Genomic DNA, 19,102 nt, shown 5'->3' with positions numbered 1-19,102 from the left:
AATAAACATACATGTGACTAGATTATAGATGCATCATATCACATGACAGGAGGACAGGCCCCTATTCACCTTTATATTTTTCAGAATTTAGAAAATTTGATTCCAAAATAGTTGGTCCAATCAACTTATCATGATAACAAACAATAATTTTTGAAGAATCTTCTAGTTCTTCAGTATATATTTAATACTCAATATACTCATCTTTGGGAGAGCAAAACTATTCATGCCAACAGATAAAATCATTTGAACTAGTAAACTCCAAGTTTACTATTGCATGTGTTATTTACTCAAGTAAATTTCAAATTTCTATTACTTCGAAACCAGTTTGCAAGATTTTACTATTGCCCAATTTACTACTATGGGAGTGAATTTTAGATTTTCTACTTTAGGAGTAAATTTCATATTTTACTTCTTCTGGTGTAAATTTCAAAGTTCTATAATCAATTACACAAATAACCTTATGATTGATCATTGATCCAGATAAATTTGAGGAGTATCCACATATTCTTTAAGATGAAAATATACGCAAAGTGAACATTATTATTACTAGCAAACAATGTATTACACAAAAGTTTGTTTATTTATAAGATTAGAGAAACATAACTAACAAGAACGTAAACTAATACAACCAATATAAAAGTAAAATACTTAGACTATTATAGATTCATCATCAAAGTGACCTATATTTTCTTTAGGGAGTTCAAAAAAATCTCAATATCTAAAAGCATAGGTTCAAATTTACCTTTAGAGATAAAGTTTGCTTCTCCATTATTATCCATCTCCTTTAGGGATGCTTGGTAGAGATCAATCAGGTGCCTTGACGTACGACAGGTACGTGATCAGTGCCCTTTTTCCTCAACATCGGTAGCATTTATTTTTTAAATTATTTCTTTGCACCGCTTCAGGCTTTTCATCCTTCTTCTTATAATGTTAGTGAGGAAGGTTATTATTTGATGCAAGACGATCACTATGATTAAAATTTCTTCCTCGATAATAGTCACGACTGTGGCTAGGACCTCTTCTATGCCTAAATTGGTGAAAAATTGCAACATTCAGTGTAGAAAATAGAGCAGTATCAGGAGGTCAACTTTCATGATTTTTCATTAAAAGAGCATTATGTTTTTCAGCAACAAGAAGATGCGAAATTAACTCAAAATACTTTTTAAATCTCATTTCTCGATATTGCTACTGCAGGAGTATACTCGGGGCAGAAAAGGTGGAGAATATTTTCTCTAATTATATCATGATATTTGACATTTTTTTTTGCATAAATTTAATTGTGATTTAATTCAAAACATGACAAAATTATATGTGGTTATATCTTTAAAATCTTGTAATCTCAAATGGGTCCATTCATAATGTGCTTGTGGAAGAACGATCATCTTCAAATGGTCATATCTCTCTTTTAAAATATTTTACGATATAAATGGATCCTTAATAGTGAGATGTTCCCTTTTTAAGGCCCCATCAAGGTAAGGACGGAGAAATATCATGACCTTTGATCTTGATTTGATACCTCATTTTTATCTTTGATGGTATCTGTCAGGCCTGTCGCATTCAAATAAATTTTGATATTAAGTGTCCAACATAAGTAGATTTTACTTGATATATCTATAGCAACAAATTCATGTTTAGGTATATTTGACATCATTTTAAGAAAAGTAAATTCTTACCTTTATTACATTTACAAGTATTTGCTCGAGATGGTAAAATTTCATATTGATAACGTGTTATATATAAGTTAGTACTATATAAATGTAAAACTAACACCAAAGGAAGTAACAAAGGAGAGTGGACAACTTCCAATAATATTATTACTCTCTTTCTGTTCGTGTACAAAGTGAAAAGTGTACAAAGTGGAAAGGAACGTCTACTTATAACCAAAGGAACCTAGCCACTAAGTCAATATTGAAGCGGTGGGAGTGCTTCGGCAGCAAAGATGCCCTTGTGCACTTCACATGGCTACCATTACATTCATAACACATTAAGATTGCTCTCTGATAATTTGAGGCGTAGATGTGGAGTCTATTTAAGAGTAAGAAAGGCAATTGAAATAAAGCCAGCAAGTGGGAACCAAAGATGAGAGAAAACCCAAAGGATCCATGGATAACTCTTCGGCCACTACATATAAAACCGTAGAAGCCTATAGTAATAGCATGTGAAAAAAAATAAAATGCACTAAAAGCTGGCAAGATGAACTCCAGCAGCTTTTAAGTCACTTATATACATTAGAAAAACATCAGTTATATAAGGAGGAGAAATGATCTGGTAGATAATTGTACTTGTACGAGTTTATATTCTGAACTCTCCTACTCACCTTTTGCCAACCTAAACTCAATAAAACTCAACATTTTAAATCCCTCTAACCGTTGACCAAGCTTATGTGACATTATGATGGTTGAGTTAAACACAGCATGTGACTACACACGTCTGAGAGCAAGTGACACCATTTTTACATTAAAATTATTAAAAAAAATGAAAAAGAAAAAAAGAAAAAATAAAAATAAAACTTCCCCCACCTTCTCCTACATCCCCCAACCCCCCCCCCCCCCAAAACCTCCTACCCTCCAAACATTTTGTTCTTTTTTCTTCACAATTCATCTTCTTCACCCGGTTTGCACCACCCCACCCTATTGTTCTTCTTCTTCAGCTCACACACCTACCGCACCGAAAAGAAAAAAACAAACTATCTTTCTTTGAAATCTCCTTTTTATTTTTATTTTTTTGGCAAATTACTTTCTCAATTCAAACTTCTCATGTTTTTTCAGGGTTAAAATTTAAACTTGAATTGAAAGTGAGTGATAGTGGATATTGAAAAATTAAAGAACTCCATGAATAAACTTGACAAAACTTGACGTTCAAGTTTGAAGAGCAATAAATGACTTTTTATGGATTTGTCAAAGATATTCAAAATTAAAAATTAAAAATTAAAAATTCATTGTGTTTGTGAATTTTTAATTGAAAATTTAAATTAATTAATTCTTCTAATTATTGTTTCGATGTTTCGAAGGATGAAAATTTAAATTAATTAATTCTTCCAATTACTGTTTTGATGTTTCGAAGGAAGTTTGGTCATGCTGAAAGGTCATGGGTGAGCTGTGGGAGGTGTAGATGATGATTGTGGGGACACAGGAGATGGTAGTTATGGGTTGGAGGAGGTGCAGAAGGTTAGATAAATAAAATTTTAGTAATTTATTGTTTTGCTTTCTATGTAACATTATTGATTAATAATTTTAAAAGATAATTATGACATGGCATTAATTTATGTGACGAAGATCTGACGTGTTATTTATTTTAGGACGACTGAGCAACATATGATATGAGGGATTTAAAATGTTGTGATTTGATGAATTGAGTGATTCAGATGACAAAAGACTAAGTAGAGGTCACTTTACAAACTCAAACAAGTATAAGGATCCAGTAGACCATTTAGCCATATAAGGATGCAGTACAAGTTCAAGCTAAAAGTTGAAGGAATGTTTTTGGCCATCTACTCTACATGTTGCATCTCATGAATAGTCTCTCGTTATTTCTCTTATATCATCCGCAAATGCAGCAAGTAGCATATTTTACTCCACTAGATATGAAGACCCATTTAACAATCAAAGGATATACACAAGCTACAGGCAGCTGGTAATACAACTTGTATCTGAAAGCTTGATAAACAAAAACTCTTTACATGTCATCCATAGACAAGGAGATATTTCGTTTCAACTTTTCATTTTATGGTTCCATCAAGCAGCGTTAGCAAATCGTCAAACTTCATTACAGCCTTCAAATATTTTTGGGCCAAGCCATACGATTCCGATCTTCTTACCTAAAGATAACAATAAAAGCAAGTTATGTATCTGTCTTTGCAAAAAGATCGCAATCAATCTCACTTTCCTCTGTTGTACAAGTAAAAGGTAAACAGAGGTTACATTGAGCAGTAAAGTACGAGGAATATGAAACTAAACCTCATCACTCACCGCCTTGTTTTATCAAGCACTTCGATATATCTTTTTGGGACACCATAGTGCTCAACAAGATACCTTGCAAGATCATCAATAACTCCTCCTTGAACCAAAACTTCTTGCCCTTTCTTACCTAAAATTAACAAGTTACATACAAATGATAGTATCTGACCTTAAAAGTGAATATACTGACAGGCAAGTTTATATTCAAATGCCATATAACAAATCAGAAAAACATACAGAGACCAAACAACAACAACAACAACAACAACAAACCCAGTATATTCCCACATAGTGGGTCTGGGGAGTGGGGAGGGTAGAGTGTACGCAGTCCATACCACTACCTCTAAAGAAGTAGAGAGGTTGTTTCCGATAGACCCCCGGCTCAAGACAAAAGGCAGTATATAAAAGCATCAAAAGAATAGAACACGATAAAATAACATAGGTATGACATCCGCAAAAAATTTGTACATTGCCAAACAAAGGACATCAAAGTCCACCTAAATACTGCCTACGACTCATCCACACCCTTATCCCTCTATCCTAATGCTTTTCCTCCATATCTTCCTATCAGGGTCATGTCCTCGATCAGCTGTAACTGCTCCATGTCACGTTTAATCACTTCTCTCCAGTATTTCTTCGGCCTACCCTTACCCCATTTGAAACCTCCTAAGGTCAACCTCTCACACCTACAAACTAGGGCATCCGTGCCTCTCCTCATCACATGACCAAACCATCTCAACCTCACTTCCCGCATTTTATCCTCCACTGACACCACTCCCACCTTCTCTCGAATAATTTCATTCCTAACCCTGTCAGCCCTTGTGAATCCACACATCCAACGCAACATCCTCATTTCCGCCACCTTCAACTTTTGGATATGAGAATTCTTAACCGGCCAACACTCCGCTCCATACAACATAGCAAGCCAGACTGCAACTCTATAGAATTTGCCTTTCAGCTTGGGGGCACCTTCCTATCGCATAAAATTCCCGAAGCGAGCCTCTATTTCATCCAACCTGCCCCAATACGGTGAGAGACATCCTCATTTATCTCTCCATTTCCCTAAATCGTAGACCCAAGATACTTAAAACTATCCCTCTTGCAAACCGCCTGGAATCCAACTTCACTACCACCTCTTCCTCTTGCCTCGAGTCACTAAACTTGCACTCCAAGTACTCCGTCTTGGTCCTACTCAACCTGAAACCTTTAGACTCTAGGATTTGTCTCCAAACCTCCTGCTTATCATTAACCCCTTGTCGCGACTCATCAATCAGAACTATATCATCCGCGAAAAGCAGGGTTTGTCTCCAAACCTCCAGCTTATCATTACAGAGACCAAAAGCACACAAACAAATCACATCAGTAAGCGAATGATTATGCATCAAATCAGATTTCAGTTTGAATAAACTATTATCAATCTTCCATTCCACTCTATTCGGGTGCTTTTCAATCCAATATAAACTAATTAACCTTCAAGGCACATTATGAGTACTCTAAATCTTAAACGTACTCCTAGCAATACCCAGTTGAAAATTTAAGTGGATGACAGCAATTGCTTCGGCATGTCTTTCACTTTACCTGTGCATAGTATTAAACTCCATATCAGAATAAATATATAAATTATTGAATTCCGCCCTAACTTTTAAAGGAATTGATACTTAATTGCCAAAATCTGGAACAACCTATTCCCATGAGTTCACCATGGAAATAGTAAGGTAGTTAAGCAAAGACTACAACACTTGATTAATACAGACTCACAATTGAAACAAACCTAGTGTTATTCCTTCTTTTTTCTTTTATTTTTTTAATGGAAGTATCTATAGTGTCAATGTTCTAAGTGCCCAACTGCAAATAACTATGACAATCCTCCACTACCAGATATCACCCTCCCATTCTATCCAGGCTAAAATATATTATCCTCCTACGGTCCTAAATAGACAGAACCACACAGATCGCCTTTTCTCATATATATGAGCAAGAAGTCGAAAGGCAAAACTTGAGGGAATATTAAAGCATGGAATGTTGTAAAGGCTTTCGTCAGAAATCAAAAGAGTGACTTGCAGCCTTTTATAGTTTTAAAAAAGCCACTCTAAAAAAGTGCAGATTCTCGTAGATTCAAGGCTATAACTGAACAGCTGAGCATAAAATAAGCAATGCAAGCCTCATAATGAGATTCATAGAAGACTAAGGAAGGTATATTGTCACTGGTGCTATACAGTATGAACCTTCAACAGAACAAAAAGAAGACATCACAAGCCACATTTTGAGATCCACCCACACAATAATTACTATATAATCCAAAAAGAGGGTCCTGCACTGCTGTTAAAGCATTAAAACAGACCTGGAAGTTCTGCCACAGTGGTGCTACAGGCAAACTTCTTCTGCAACTCTGAAGCCAAAGCCTCTGCATCCAACAGAAATGACTCCATTCCAGAAAGTTTAGTCACTTTCTTGTTTCCTTGCCTCTTTTCTGTCATTATCTGGATCGGTTTCAAGGCACCTTTGCGAACAACTGTATCATTTCCTCTAGTCACGCAATGATGTGCTTGCATCCTACCAATAAAAGTTTGCCCCAAATCCTTCTTATGAATTTCAGTTGGATAAGTTGATCCCTTTTTTATGGCTCCCTTAAATAAAGCATCACATAAAGTTGCATCTAACGTTACAGTGGACTTATTTGATGGTTTGACAAGATTTTCTTTCTCAACGTACTGGAACACCATTTCAGAGGCTTCAGATGCAGTGTAAACTCCACTAGTTTCAGCACCAACAGAAGCAAAAATAGGATTTACATGCACACTTGGTTTATAAATTTCAGAAACTTCCAGTGTCTTCCGCAGCAAGTCTTCATTAGAAGCATTATTTGTTGAAGGCCCGGGCTTGTCCACTTTTTTCTTTTCTGGCTTGTAGGACAAATAATCTGGATGATTTCGATCAACAGCGAACAGAATCACCTCTTTTTTATGCTTATCTTCTTTCACTGAGATCTGTACATGCCAATGGTAAGTTTGGAGAAACAATTAGATACCATGTGAAGTAAAATCAGAAAACAGATGGATGCAAGAAGCATCAGAGCAAGAAATGGGAACATATTTTGCCATCATGCCATGAAACAAATTTCTCAAACACTTGATACACGGAGAACTTAAGCGTGAGAACTAGCTTTTGGGTTGAATAATGAGGATATATATGTGGCTTACATGCAAGCAAACCTTCACAAGACGGGTCATATCAAAAAGCAAAATGCAGAAATAGAAACAAGAAGGTATAAAGCAAATGCAAAATACAGTACTAGGATAGAACGCTACTCCATATTCTCGCAATGGTTGTGACATTTTTTTGCATAGAAAATTTTCAACAATCTCTTGCTTACTCCATTTCTGCCTAAGAGCTTTCTTCGCACAATCCCAACTTCAGCGGAAAAAGAAGAGAATGAAAGTTGCTACAGATACTTGTCAGTTTAAGCAAAAGAACAGTCCTACCTATTAATAAGTCTCTGCTTTTGACCAGAAGTTGAACAAAAGTGCAACTAACTAGTATGAGTGCTACTACACCAGTCATTAATGTCATGGAATTGGAAAGTGACAATATCAATGTCATCCTTAACTAAGCATTAAGTGCACAATATATACAAGTATGTGCAACCAAATAAATGGCTACAAGGAAAAAAAAAAATTTTGCATCTCTTATGATGTGTAGATGGAACCATCTAATGTCTTCAACCAACTCATCCAAGTAAATGCAAAAGCAACTTCTCAACTGTATGCAACATTTTTGAAAATCAAAATTCTATCTTTCATATTAACGGTAGAAAATTACCAATCCACCAGAGGCTTTAGCCTGTAGCCACTTGGACAATTTTTTGTGAGATGACTTCTTTATGTCGAGGGTTATGCCTAGAGGCCTGCAAGGTAGCACTTGACTTGACCTACACCAGGACAATGAAGTCATTGGTAAGTGTCTAAGTAAGGAATAAAACAAGTCACAGATAGTTGCATAGAACATAAAGAGAAGTTAAAGATCGAAGCTCAAGAAGAGGAGGTATTAATTTATCAGGTAACCTGCTGGCTTCTTCACGTCAACAACCATGAAGAGTGAACATTGCGTAGTGAGATATTCATGAGTCTAGAGTTTATGCAGCTGTCATGCAAATCCTAGTGATGTTCTCTCTGCTTTTTCAGCATAAGTAGTACTTTCTCAGTTTCATTTTATCTGGCATTGTTTCACTTGGCACGGAGTTCAAGGGAAAAAAAAAAGGGACTTTTGAAACTTGTGGTTTTAAACAAGATATGACATTTGGTGGCTATAAAAACATGCCATTAAGGTTAAAATTGAAAGTTTAAAGTTATTGTTTCCAAGTATAGAAAGTGTAATCTCTTTGGAACATATTGACAAGGAAAAAATGCCACATAAAATGGAACTAAGGGACTACTGATATGCCGTGAATTTACGGCACTTAACGCTTAAAACAAGGATTAATTGTAAGTTCAAGGGTATGTTTATGTGGATATGATGGGTTTTTGGTATGATTGTAGGGTAAACAGGCTCGGAAAAAGAAACTGTTGAAACAGGAGCTTTAGAGGATCAAACGAAAGGAGTGACGACCGTGGGATCTGACCACAGTCATACCAAGGCAATCGTGCCTTGAATCAAAGACCTTAGGAGTTGATTAGATGAAAACCTCCCACGACCGTACCATGAAGTCACGATTGTACCTTGCTATCGTGGGAGGAAGGCTTGGGAACAAGGTTGCAGAACCTAACTGTGAGATGATCAGACGAGAACAAGTTACAGTCGTGCTTTGATATGACGGTTGTGCTTTGATATGACGGTCATACCATGAGATCGTAGGATGAAGGCCAAGATATGAAGGTTGCAAAAGTTCAAGTTGAAGACGATCAAATGACAGCATCATACGGTCAATATGATTGATAACACGACGTTGTACTGAGCACTGTACCATTGAAGATCTGAAGATGAAAATCCACGAGCCAAACCACGAGCACCAAAGGAAGATTGTGGGTCTTCGCCACATTCATACAATCCTACCATCCGAGCCAAACCAACCCAGATTTCCTTATTTGTTTAGGTAGGATTTGTTCTCTATAATAGTTAGGGTTATTTTTACGCGTTACCCACTACTTTGATTTAACAAATTATATTTTAAGGTTCTAGGGCATATTCTTGAAATTTTACGAACATCGATTCTAGAATTTTAATTAAAGTTGAGATTTTGGAGTTTAATTCTCATGGTAAGTTCATAACAATGCTTTCATATATGAATTACTCTTTGTTCTTGCAATTATGAGTAGTTAAACACCACAATTAGGACTGTGGGAACCATAACGAATTAACGAAATGGGGCAAGTGTGAGGCAATTCTAGACCGGTGTGCTTGCATGTCTTTGTATTTCCTTCATTACGATTGTTTTTCTAATGAATGCATACATTAGGAACTCACATGTATTTTAAACTTACTCGGGAGAGAGGTATAGATTAGGAAAAGAGAATAACAACAGAGATTTGAGGCAATTAATCCTCATCTAATAACCTGAGTTATACCAGGGATAGTACCCTTAATCTAAGATCAAGCACAAGGGTTAGTAGTGCGACACTGAGTTCGAGAGGAAATAAGTGAAATTCATCTAACCAAGGTCGGAAAACGTTTAGATGAACCTATCTTGTTAGATTTTGAATGCAACACATCGGGATAGTTTGTTAGCACGAGCAACCTGTGGAATAATGAAATAATGGGGATCACAATTCGCTCGTCTCATATTACAACAACAACAACAACAACAACAAACCCAGTGTATTCCCACTTAGTGGGGTCTGGGGGGGGTAAGATGTACGCAGTCCATACCTCTACCTCTGATGAAGTAGAAAGGCTGTTAAAACCAACAACTGTTACTATTACTCTTACTCTTTTGTTTCACAAAACCCCCCCTTCTTTTACTTATTTGCCAATTACCTAAACAAACATGTGATCGGATTTCGTCCTATTCCCTGTGGGTTTGACCCAAACCTTGTTGGGTTCTATATATGATTCAGCGACCGCTTTATATTTTTTTGGGAGGTGTAATTTGGACAACATCAACTACTTAATGGAAAACTTATTTAAAATACCATTCACAAATTCTAATAGTGTTATCTTCGAATTTTCTACACAAGCTCACTTTAATATAACCTCTGGCATACTGTCAAATGGTTTAGTTTAATACGCCTAGAAAAAAAAACCATGAATTGTAGTAATTTTAAAAAAAAGTATCTGCATCAAACATGAAAACTGTAAGCTTTTGCATTGACAAGGATACTAGAAATATTACTCTTTTAAATTAAGCATGCTTAAAAACCCCGCAAAGTACATATAGTACCGAGTGTGAACAATAAAGGGCATCACTCTTAGTTCGCTATCTGAAAAAATTAATTCTCTTTTTCTTTTAATTTTATTATGACACCAAATTAATTCCATATCAGACATGTAATTTAATAAGAGGTTGGTAGACATCGTACCAAAATGTACTTCCACAGATGGGCAGGTCTTTCTCCTTTATTGTCGTATGTAATGCTTGTAGAAGGCACTTGTCCAAGAGTGCATCTACCTCTTCAACAGACAAGGAATGCTGTCCCCCAGTTTTTGATTTGTCTACAGAAGTTTCTGCAACATTCAACTCACTTAGATCATTAGTAAGCTGCACAGTAATTTCATCTGCTCCATCATTCTGTATAGTAGAAGGATGATTAAACCCTGATGAATCTGCATCAGCATCAACCATTTCTCCCATGTTTTCATTGTTAGTGACATTTCCTGGGTCAACTGAAGGATCAACTTCACTTGAATCAGATGCCCTACTACTAAATGACACAGCAGGATCTTCAAACACGACGCCTTCCAGAAAACCAGCATTTGGTATATGACAATTTTCAGCAGATTCCCTGACCAAGATTCGGAAAAAGACGACATTTAGAACTTGTTCAGATAAAAAATTTCTTTTGATCACTGTGGTGTCTGGGCCAGCTTGCGCAAACCTCAACTAATTCCACGGGATACCTGCCACCTCCCACCAACAACAGGTACCAGGTAACTCTGTCCACCAAGGCTAGGACAGATGGAAAGAAATCACCTAGTGTGTTTGTCTCCGCTGGGATTTGTACCCGAAACCTCATGATTCTCAACCACTTCATTGACCATTAGACCACACCCTTGGGTGCAGTTGTATAGATTAAAATTAACAACAATAACTGTCTTAGTAGGCCTTTGGACATAGAATTAGTGGGCGCTTGGCCATGAAAACTGAAAACTAAAATATTTGAAGTTGAAGTTGAAGTTGGAGTTGGAGTCGAAGTTGGAATTGAAGTTGGAGTTGGAGTTGTGTTTGTCCATGAATGTAATTGGAGTTGTTTTTTAATTTTCGTGAGAGAAATAAGATGGAAAAAAGTGAAAACAACTTTTTGTTGTTTTCCATTTTCCAAATACAACTCCAAGTTGTGTTTGGAATTCTCATGGACAAAAATCAACTTGGAGTTGAATATGACATAAAGTGAAAAAAAATTCGGAAAAGTGAAAAAAAGTTCATGGCCAAACGGGCCATTAGTTGACATTTGAAAAACATAGTTTCTGAAGTTGAAGTTGAAAAATGGCACTTGGATGTTGAAGTTGCATCTGGATATGCATTTCACTTGAAAAAAAGTTACAATTTTGAATAGCTCATATTCAAAAACTCATTATATTCCATAACCAAAGTACATAACAATGTTTTGAAACAAAATTTTTATGTTCAAACAGTTCCTTAGTTCCTACCAAAGGGTGTCTCGATAGTAATGACATATTTTTAAGGCCTTTCCACGTAAACCAGCTTTTAAAGCTTCTGTACTACTCATGGTAGTTGTCCCCACCTGTGGAAAAAAAAAAATTACATCCTTCGAATTGATTAGTTATCTAAATAAGAGACAATCCTTGAGGTCCCGTAAGCTTACAGCTATAGCCGCAGGGTTTCCAGGAACCTTCACTGCCCATGGCTCCCCAGCAGAAAATGAGGGAAACCCTTCAGAAGTTATACTGATGCCAGGGAACATTAAATCTGCCCCTCCAAGCACAAAACGAGAAACTTCACCCCCTTTCAGCAGAAAAGCAGGCAAAAGTTCTGGGACTCTCCACAAAGCATAAACTGTACACATCACACAGAAGAGAAAAGACAAAAATGAAAAGCACATCTAATTAAGGAGGATGGCAAATTACTAATTTTCTGTCTGTCAAAGTAGCAATCAATCACATAGCTACTGTGTAGAAAACATGCCTAAAAGGTCCGTCCTACTTAAAATATTTATAAAAGACGATCACTAGAAAGTTATAAGCAGCCAATATACTGCAAAAGGGAGAGCATCAAATCACTGCTTCAAAAACTAAAACCCAAAAGTGAAACATCAAAAGCACTTCTCCTCCGCCAAAAAAGCAAACACAATTGAGTAGTTTTTAAGGATCAATTAATTAATCAATAAACTACGACTCAAACCAAACTTGTTAGCGTTCGCGATACTGTTAGGGGTCGTTGATAGGATGCATTAGAAAAATAGTGCATGCATTAGCTTAATGTAATACTAACACCTTGCTTGGTACACTATTTCAACCTAATTATACAATCTATTTAGTATTATACTATGTACAACTAATAAATAGCAAACCACAGTATTAGCAATGCAACAATTTTTATGCATGCATTAGCATAATTAAATACACAATTGGCCCTCAAAACCTTTTCCACATCCTTTCCACCGTATTTTGTGAAAGCACTTTTGTAAATCAACAATTTCTTTAGAAACTATGCAATGCATTTTATTTTTATTACACCAAACCAAAAAAAAAAAAATACAAGGGTATATTGTACGCAACCTCACCGTAATGCATAAGAAACAATCTCCGCATAAACAATATCAGCATTACTAATACACCCTATTCAACACTTCTTACACAACCATACCAAGCAACCCCTTAGTCCACTGTATTCTAGCTGATTTGATTCCAACAATAAAAAAAATGACTTTTAACAGATAATAGGGTTTCTAAAAGTAACGGCTCTCTAAATCTAACCCGTGGACTAACATAAAAAGTTTCTAGTCACACCAAAACGACTCAGCAAACACCAGAATGTATTTAAGTGCAACATCAATTAATCACAATCATTTACATGAAGCAGTTGCCTCCATTGTGTTGTGTTACTCCCTCTATCCCTATTCAAGTGGCATTGTTTGTCTGGGCATAGAGTTTATGAAAGAAAGAAATATTTTTTGAAACTAGTGGCCTAAAACAAAGCATTTGACATTTGCGTCATTGTGTGGCTATAGATCATCTCATTAAGGGTACAATGAAAATTTAAAATTAAACTATCTCCAAATATAGAAGGTGATATTTTTTTTAGACAACCTAAATAGAAAATGCTTCACATAAAATAGACAAAGGGAGTGATAGATAATCTGCACTTGTTCCAAATGATGGCTTTTGAGCATAAAAGCTACTTTTGTTTGACCAAATAGTTTGCCTTATTATCCTTGCATGTTTTGATAAATCCAAATAGACTAACTTCACCTTTTTTTTTACTTTTCTTTTTTATCACTTGTTGTAAGAATGAACCTCTGGCTAACAATCTATGCTCTGCTTCTTTGGATATCAATCTCCAGTTGTAACTGAATAAAAGAACACTTGAACTTGTGTGTTGTCGGTCAAAAGTTTAATAACTTGACAGGAAAGGGACAATTAGTGGTGAGAGGAGGGATTTGAACAGGCTTGGACCAATCCAATCCATCCCTCAGTCAAAAAAAGAGAGGCGTTGGGAATAGATATATGGCAGACCTGTAGGGAATATATGGTGACCTCGCCCATCTACGTCAAAGAAGATGGGACAATCGCCCTCCAAGACATAAACGAGTACCCGATTTGGGTATTTCGAAACAGCTAACTCCGCCTGCATGACAATAAAAAGGGACTTTGTTTCAGTGCAATTCAATAAAAATAAGATAGCCAAACAATAAAAAAGTTACCTTGGGAGGAAGTAAAAGGTCGACAAGGGAATCAGAGGCATTCGAAAAACGCTCTCTAATAGTGCGGCGGAGCTTCTTCCTGTCGCCGCCAGAAAGTCGCTGGTGAGATTTGGCGTCCACTGCCTTCTTGAACATTTTTCTCCTGCTAATACTATGCTCCACACCCAAACGACACCAGGCCGAAGACTATGGAGGAGTCGTTTTGCTTAACTATATGGTAACTTTCCCCCTAAAACAACCCCCTATTGAAATCTCAAAAATAGACCAAGAGATCGCTTTTAAATTTTAGTATCAAATAAAAAAAATTTCTTTAAAATAACTTTTATCCATTAATTTCTTTTTTTAATAAAATTACTCCTAATTAAAGAAATAAATTATATAAATAATCCTCATATTTGATAAAAACTCTATATTTATTCAATTTTTATTTTTTTCTCTTTTTAATTTTACTTTAATTTTTATTTTTTCTTTTCTCTTTTTATTTTTAATTTTCATAATCCTTACTTTTTCCTTTTTCCTCTCAACTTCTTTTTTTTCTTTTTTATTTTTTCTTTTATATTATTTTTATTTTTTATTTTTTATTTTTTATTTCCTTTTTTTATTCTTTATAATTTTTCTCAATCCTTACTTTTTCTCCTTACACCTTTCAATATCTACTTTTATAAAAAGAAAAAAAAAATATTTTTCTTTGATTTTTTTCTTTTTAAATTTTTCTCGACCTTTATTTTTATTTAATCTTTCTTTTTTTATCAACCTTTATTTTTTTTCCTATTCTCTCACAACTTCTACATTTTCTTTGATTTTTGTTTTTTTTAATATTTTTTTTATTTTCTTTTTTTTCGCAATTTTTATTATTTTTGTTTTTTCTTCGATTTCTTCCATTCAAGTTACATCTCAGTAGCAATAGTTGAAACTATCACATTATAAAGGCAAGACTTATGACTTTTGAATAATAAGCTACATTTCATGGGCAAGAGTTGAAACTACTACATTGTAGAGGCATGACTTATGACTTTCAAACAACAAGTTATGTTTAATGGGCAAGAGTCGACACTACCACATTATATTTTGATTTATAAGATATTTTATAACTCTTACCTTAAAGGAAAGACTTAGCTCAGGGACTTTCAAACAACAAATTATACCCCACGAGCAAGAGTTGACTCTACCATGCTATGTTTTTATTTATGAGATGTTCTACAACTATTGTCTTAGAAGCAAGACTTGGCTCAAGGACTTTCAAACAATAAGTTATGTTTCATGGGCAAGAGTCAACACTATCACATTGTATTTTGATTTATGATATGTTCTACAATTATTGTCTTAGAGGCAAGACTTAGTTCAAGGACTTTCAAACTACAAATTACGCCCCACGGGCAAAAGTTGACTCTACCACGTTATGTTTTCATTTATGAGATATTCTACAACTCTTACCTTAGAGGCAAGACTTAGCCCAAGGATTTTCAAACAATAAATTATGCTCCACGGGCAAAAGTTGACTCTACCACGTTATATTTTCATTTATGAAATGCTCTACAACTATTGTCTTATAGGTAAGACTTAGCTCAAGGACTTTCAAACTACAAATTATGCCCCACGGGCAAGAGTTAACACTACCATGTTATGTTTTCATTTATGAGATGTTCTTCAACTCTTGCCTTAGAGGCAAGACTTAATTAGCTTAAGGACTTTCAAACAATAAATTATGTCACACAGTCAAGAGTTAACTCTACAGAGTTATGTTTTTATTTATAAGACTTAGAGGCAAGACTTAGCTCAAGGACTTTCAAATTACAAATTATGCCCCACGGGCAAGAGTTGACATTGCCATGTTATGTTTTCATTTATGAGATATTCTTCAACTCTTGCCTTAGAGGAAAGACTTAATTAGCTCAAGGACTTTCAAACTACAAATTATGCCCTATGGACAAGAGTTGACTCTACCACGTTATTTTTTTATTTATGAGATGTTCTACAACTATTGCTTTAGAGGCAAAACTTCGCTCAAGGACTTTCAAACTACAAATTATGCCCCATGGGCAAGAGTTGACTCTACCATGTTATGTCTTCATTTATGAGATGTTCTACAACTCTTGCTTTAGATGCAAGTCTTAGCTCAAAGACTTTCAAACTACAAATTATGCCCCACGGGCAAGATTGACACTACCACGTTATGTCTTCATTTATGGGATGTTTTACAACTTTTGCCTTAGAGGCAAGACTTAGCTCAAGGACTTTCAAATAATAAATTATGCTCCACGGACAAGAGTTGACACTACCACATTATGCCTTTATTTATGAGATATTCTACAACTCTCGCCTTAGAAACACGACTTATCTCTAGAATTTTCAAAGAACTTCGTAACAACAATTCATGCTCTTAAATTTGCTTTGATGTCAAAAAAAAAGATACCTTTGAGGATTATCCAATTTTTTATTTATTAGCAAAATATAATAGAAGTTGAGAAAAAAGAAAAAAAAATGATCAAACAAAATAGAGAAATAAAAAAAAGATTGAGAAAAAATGAAAGAAAAAAATAAAGATCAAGAAAAAAGCGAAGAATTAAAAAATTAAGAAAAATAAAAATGAGAGAAAAAATAAAAATAAAGTTTGGAAAAAATGAGAACAAATAAGAGTACTGAAAAAAGAAAAAAACGACCAAATAAAATAGAGAAATAAAAAAAAAGAGTGAGAAAAAAAGGCAAGAAAAAAATAAAGATTAAGAAAAAAATTAAGAATTTAAAAAATTGAGAAAATAAAAAATGAGAGGAAAAAATAAAAATAAAGTTTGAGAAAAAAAGAGGGAAAAAAAGAGAAATGATAAAAACAAAAAATAAAAGAAAACTAAAGGTTAAAGCCAAATGAATTTAAAAAAAATAAAGAAAAAAAAGAAATAGATAATGCTCGAGAAAAAAAAGAGAAAAAAATAAAGGTTGAGACAAATTAATTAAAATATGAAAATAAAATTAAAAAAATAAAACATAGAATAATAAAATTAAAGGAAAAATAAAAAAGTGAAAATAATAAAAAATAGAATAATAAAATTAAAGAAAAATGAAAATAATAAAAATAGAATAATAAAATTAAAGGAAAAAAATAAAAGTGAAAATAATAAAAAATAAAATTTGAGAGACAAATAAGTATGAAAAGTTTAAAAAATATATTTGAGGTGTCGAGGGGCAAAATGGTGCTTGTACTATATTTAAAAAGTAAGGATGGTTATTTTTTAAAGACATTTCTTATTGGGGTCAAATATCTAAAGTCACCCATATTTGGGTCTATGACATGCAATTTTCTGTTTTCCCCTGCACTAGTAGCAAAGCCCATATATATATAAGTCCATAATCTATATTTATAATTTAGGGGAAAGGACAAAAATGTCGATTCGCTAAAACTAATTTCAACTAAATAGTCACTACAATTTAATTCCCTCTAATCAGTCACTAAACTAATTTCATTTTATAGCCATTGATTATTTTGCATGCTAGTTACTTCACATTTTTTCCCATTTTTTTTAAAAATGATAGTTCATTTTATCTTTTTAATCTTGCGGTTTTTTTCTATGTTCCATTTATTTTAATTTGATGTTTCATTCTATTATAAAAGAAATCACTACTCTTTTGTGTTTTTTCACTGTTTTTATACTTCTTTTTTTGCAACTTTTTTTTTTTTAAAAAATCTATTCCTTTTTTGAAATTAACATAACTACAATTGTTGTACGTTGGAACATGCATTATGTATATTTATGGAATGATGACATTAACTATCAAAAAAGCTATGTAAAATTACTATAAGAAACTTTATTTGATCAAAACAAATACATAGGATTTTGAGGAGCAATAATGCAACTCAAACACAAAATGGAAAACCTAACTCTAACTTTTTTCAATAGTTCAACTGCAATTTCCCAAATCCAAAAATCAATCCCCAACATTATTGCAAGTCCAAAAGAGGAACTATAAATAAAACAAGTCAAACATCTAAAAGAAAATAGATATACACATTCTATATAATTTTTAACTACAATTATTATTTAGATATATATTTTATATGACTCTATATAGTTTGTACATGTATTCTAAAAATGTATCAATCTAGTATAAGAGAGTATCAATTGAGTATATGGACACTACAAGTGTATCAATATAGTATAAAAGTGTATTAATGTGATATAAAAGAGTATCAATTGGGTATAGGGACTGCATGTACTTGCATAGAAATTCCTTTCCCTTTTATAAAAAGTGTATTAATATAGTATAAAAGTGTATCAATATGGTATAAAAGTGTATCAATAGAGTATAGAGACCGCATGTGCCCAATTGAGCCAAATGGCTAAAAAAGGAAATTAAATTTAGCCGACATATTATATTTGTCCACCTTTTCAAATTATGTCCATTTTTTTCAATGATCACCCCATGTCCTTTTCCCTATAATTTTCTAGATACTCGTGTCCGTGCAAGGCACCGATATTTTATCAACACTAATGTACAAAAGAAATTCAATATTGCGGAAGATTATTTCCTACTTGTTTTAATTATTGAGAAAATGATCAAATATCCCCCAACCTTTACCCCAAATCCCAACTACACACTTATACTTTGAGAAGGTCCTATAACCCCCCTGAACTATTTTAAAATGAAATACCCCTCCAACGCTGACATGGTAAGAGAGTGTGTTTCACTCTCTTTAAAGAGAGTGAGAACGAAAATATTTTATTAAAAAATTATTTTTAATATTTCTTTAAATAAATATCTATAATTTTAATTATTATTTTTCTTTCTTCTTCTTCTTCTCCAATTCTTCTTCTTCTTCAATGGCATCCAAGAATGACAATTAATTTTTCTTCTTCTTCTTCTTCTTCTTCAATGGCATCCAAGAACCCATCAATGGCAATTAAATTTTTTCTTCTTCTTCAATTCTTCTTCGTCTTCTTTTTCTTCAATGGCATCCAAGAACCCATCAATGACAATCAATTTTTTTTCTTCTTCTTCAATGGCATCCAAGAACTCGAATTAAGTGAGAATGTCGAATCAATTCAGATTGAAAAATAAAGTCACCAGAATTTTGAATTTTTCGGCGCCATCACTGTCGCAGTGCCATCGTTGTCGCAA

General features: G+C 34.0%; 1 protein-coding gene across 2 annotated transcripts; it reads right to left on the bottom strand.

The window, feature by feature from the left end:
* Positions 1 to 3,390: 3,390 nt before the first annotated feature.
* Positions 3,391 to 14,251, bottom strand: LOC107854605 (eukaryotic translation initiation factor 2D). 2 transcript variants are annotated; one of them, XM_047399025.1, is made up of 9 exons: positions 13,991 to 14,251; positions 13,803 to 13,914; positions 11,933 to 12,123; positions 11,757 to 11,851; positions 10,469 to 10,891; positions 7,776 to 7,884; positions 6,298 to 6,943; positions 3,969 to 4,086; positions 3,391 to 3,817 (listed from the first exon to the last, which is right to left on the bottom strand). In XM_047399025.1, exons 1-9 carry the CDS (start codon positions 14,123 to 14,125, stop codon positions 3,814 to 3,816), a joined length of 1,833 nt encoding a protein of 610 aa, XP_047254981.1. In that variant the 5' UTR covers positions 14,126 to 14,251; the 3' UTR covers positions 3,391 to 3,813. The 2 variants fall into 2 exon arrangements, with proteins under 2 accessions (XP_047254981.1, XP_016555101.1); XM_016699615.2 differs by lacking the exon at positions 3,391 to 3,817 and having other exon boundaries at positions 3,965 to 4,086.
* Between the last annotated feature and the right edge of the window lie 4,851 nt (positions 14,252 to 19,102).

Source organism: Capsicum annuum, chromosome 11 (genome assembly GCF_002878395.1).
Source record: "Capsicum annuum cultivar UCD-10X-F1 chromosome 11, UCD10Xv1.1, whole genome shotgun sequence".
In the NCBI taxonomy this organism is placed as follows: domain Eukaryota; kingdom Viridiplantae; phylum Streptophyta; class Magnoliopsida; order Solanales; family Solanaceae; genus Capsicum; species Capsicum annuum.
This window is presented reverse-complemented; position numbering and strand designations above follow the sequence as displayed.

Excerpts from the sequence above, each read along its gene's own strand:
- LOC107854605 (XM_047399025.1), bottom strand. The coding sequence starts at position 14,125 with ATGTTCAAGAAGGCAGTGGACGCCAAATCTCACCAGCGACTTTCTGGC. Across the intron at positions 13,915-13,990 it reads ACCTTTTACTTCCTCCCAAG|GCGGAGTTAGCTGTTTCGAA; the intron begins GTAACTTTTTTA and ends ATTGTCATGCAG. Across the intron at positions 10,892-11,756 it reads TACTATCGAGACACCCTTTG|GGAATCTGCTGAAAATTGTC; the intron begins GTAGGAACTAAG and ends AATCTTGGTCAG.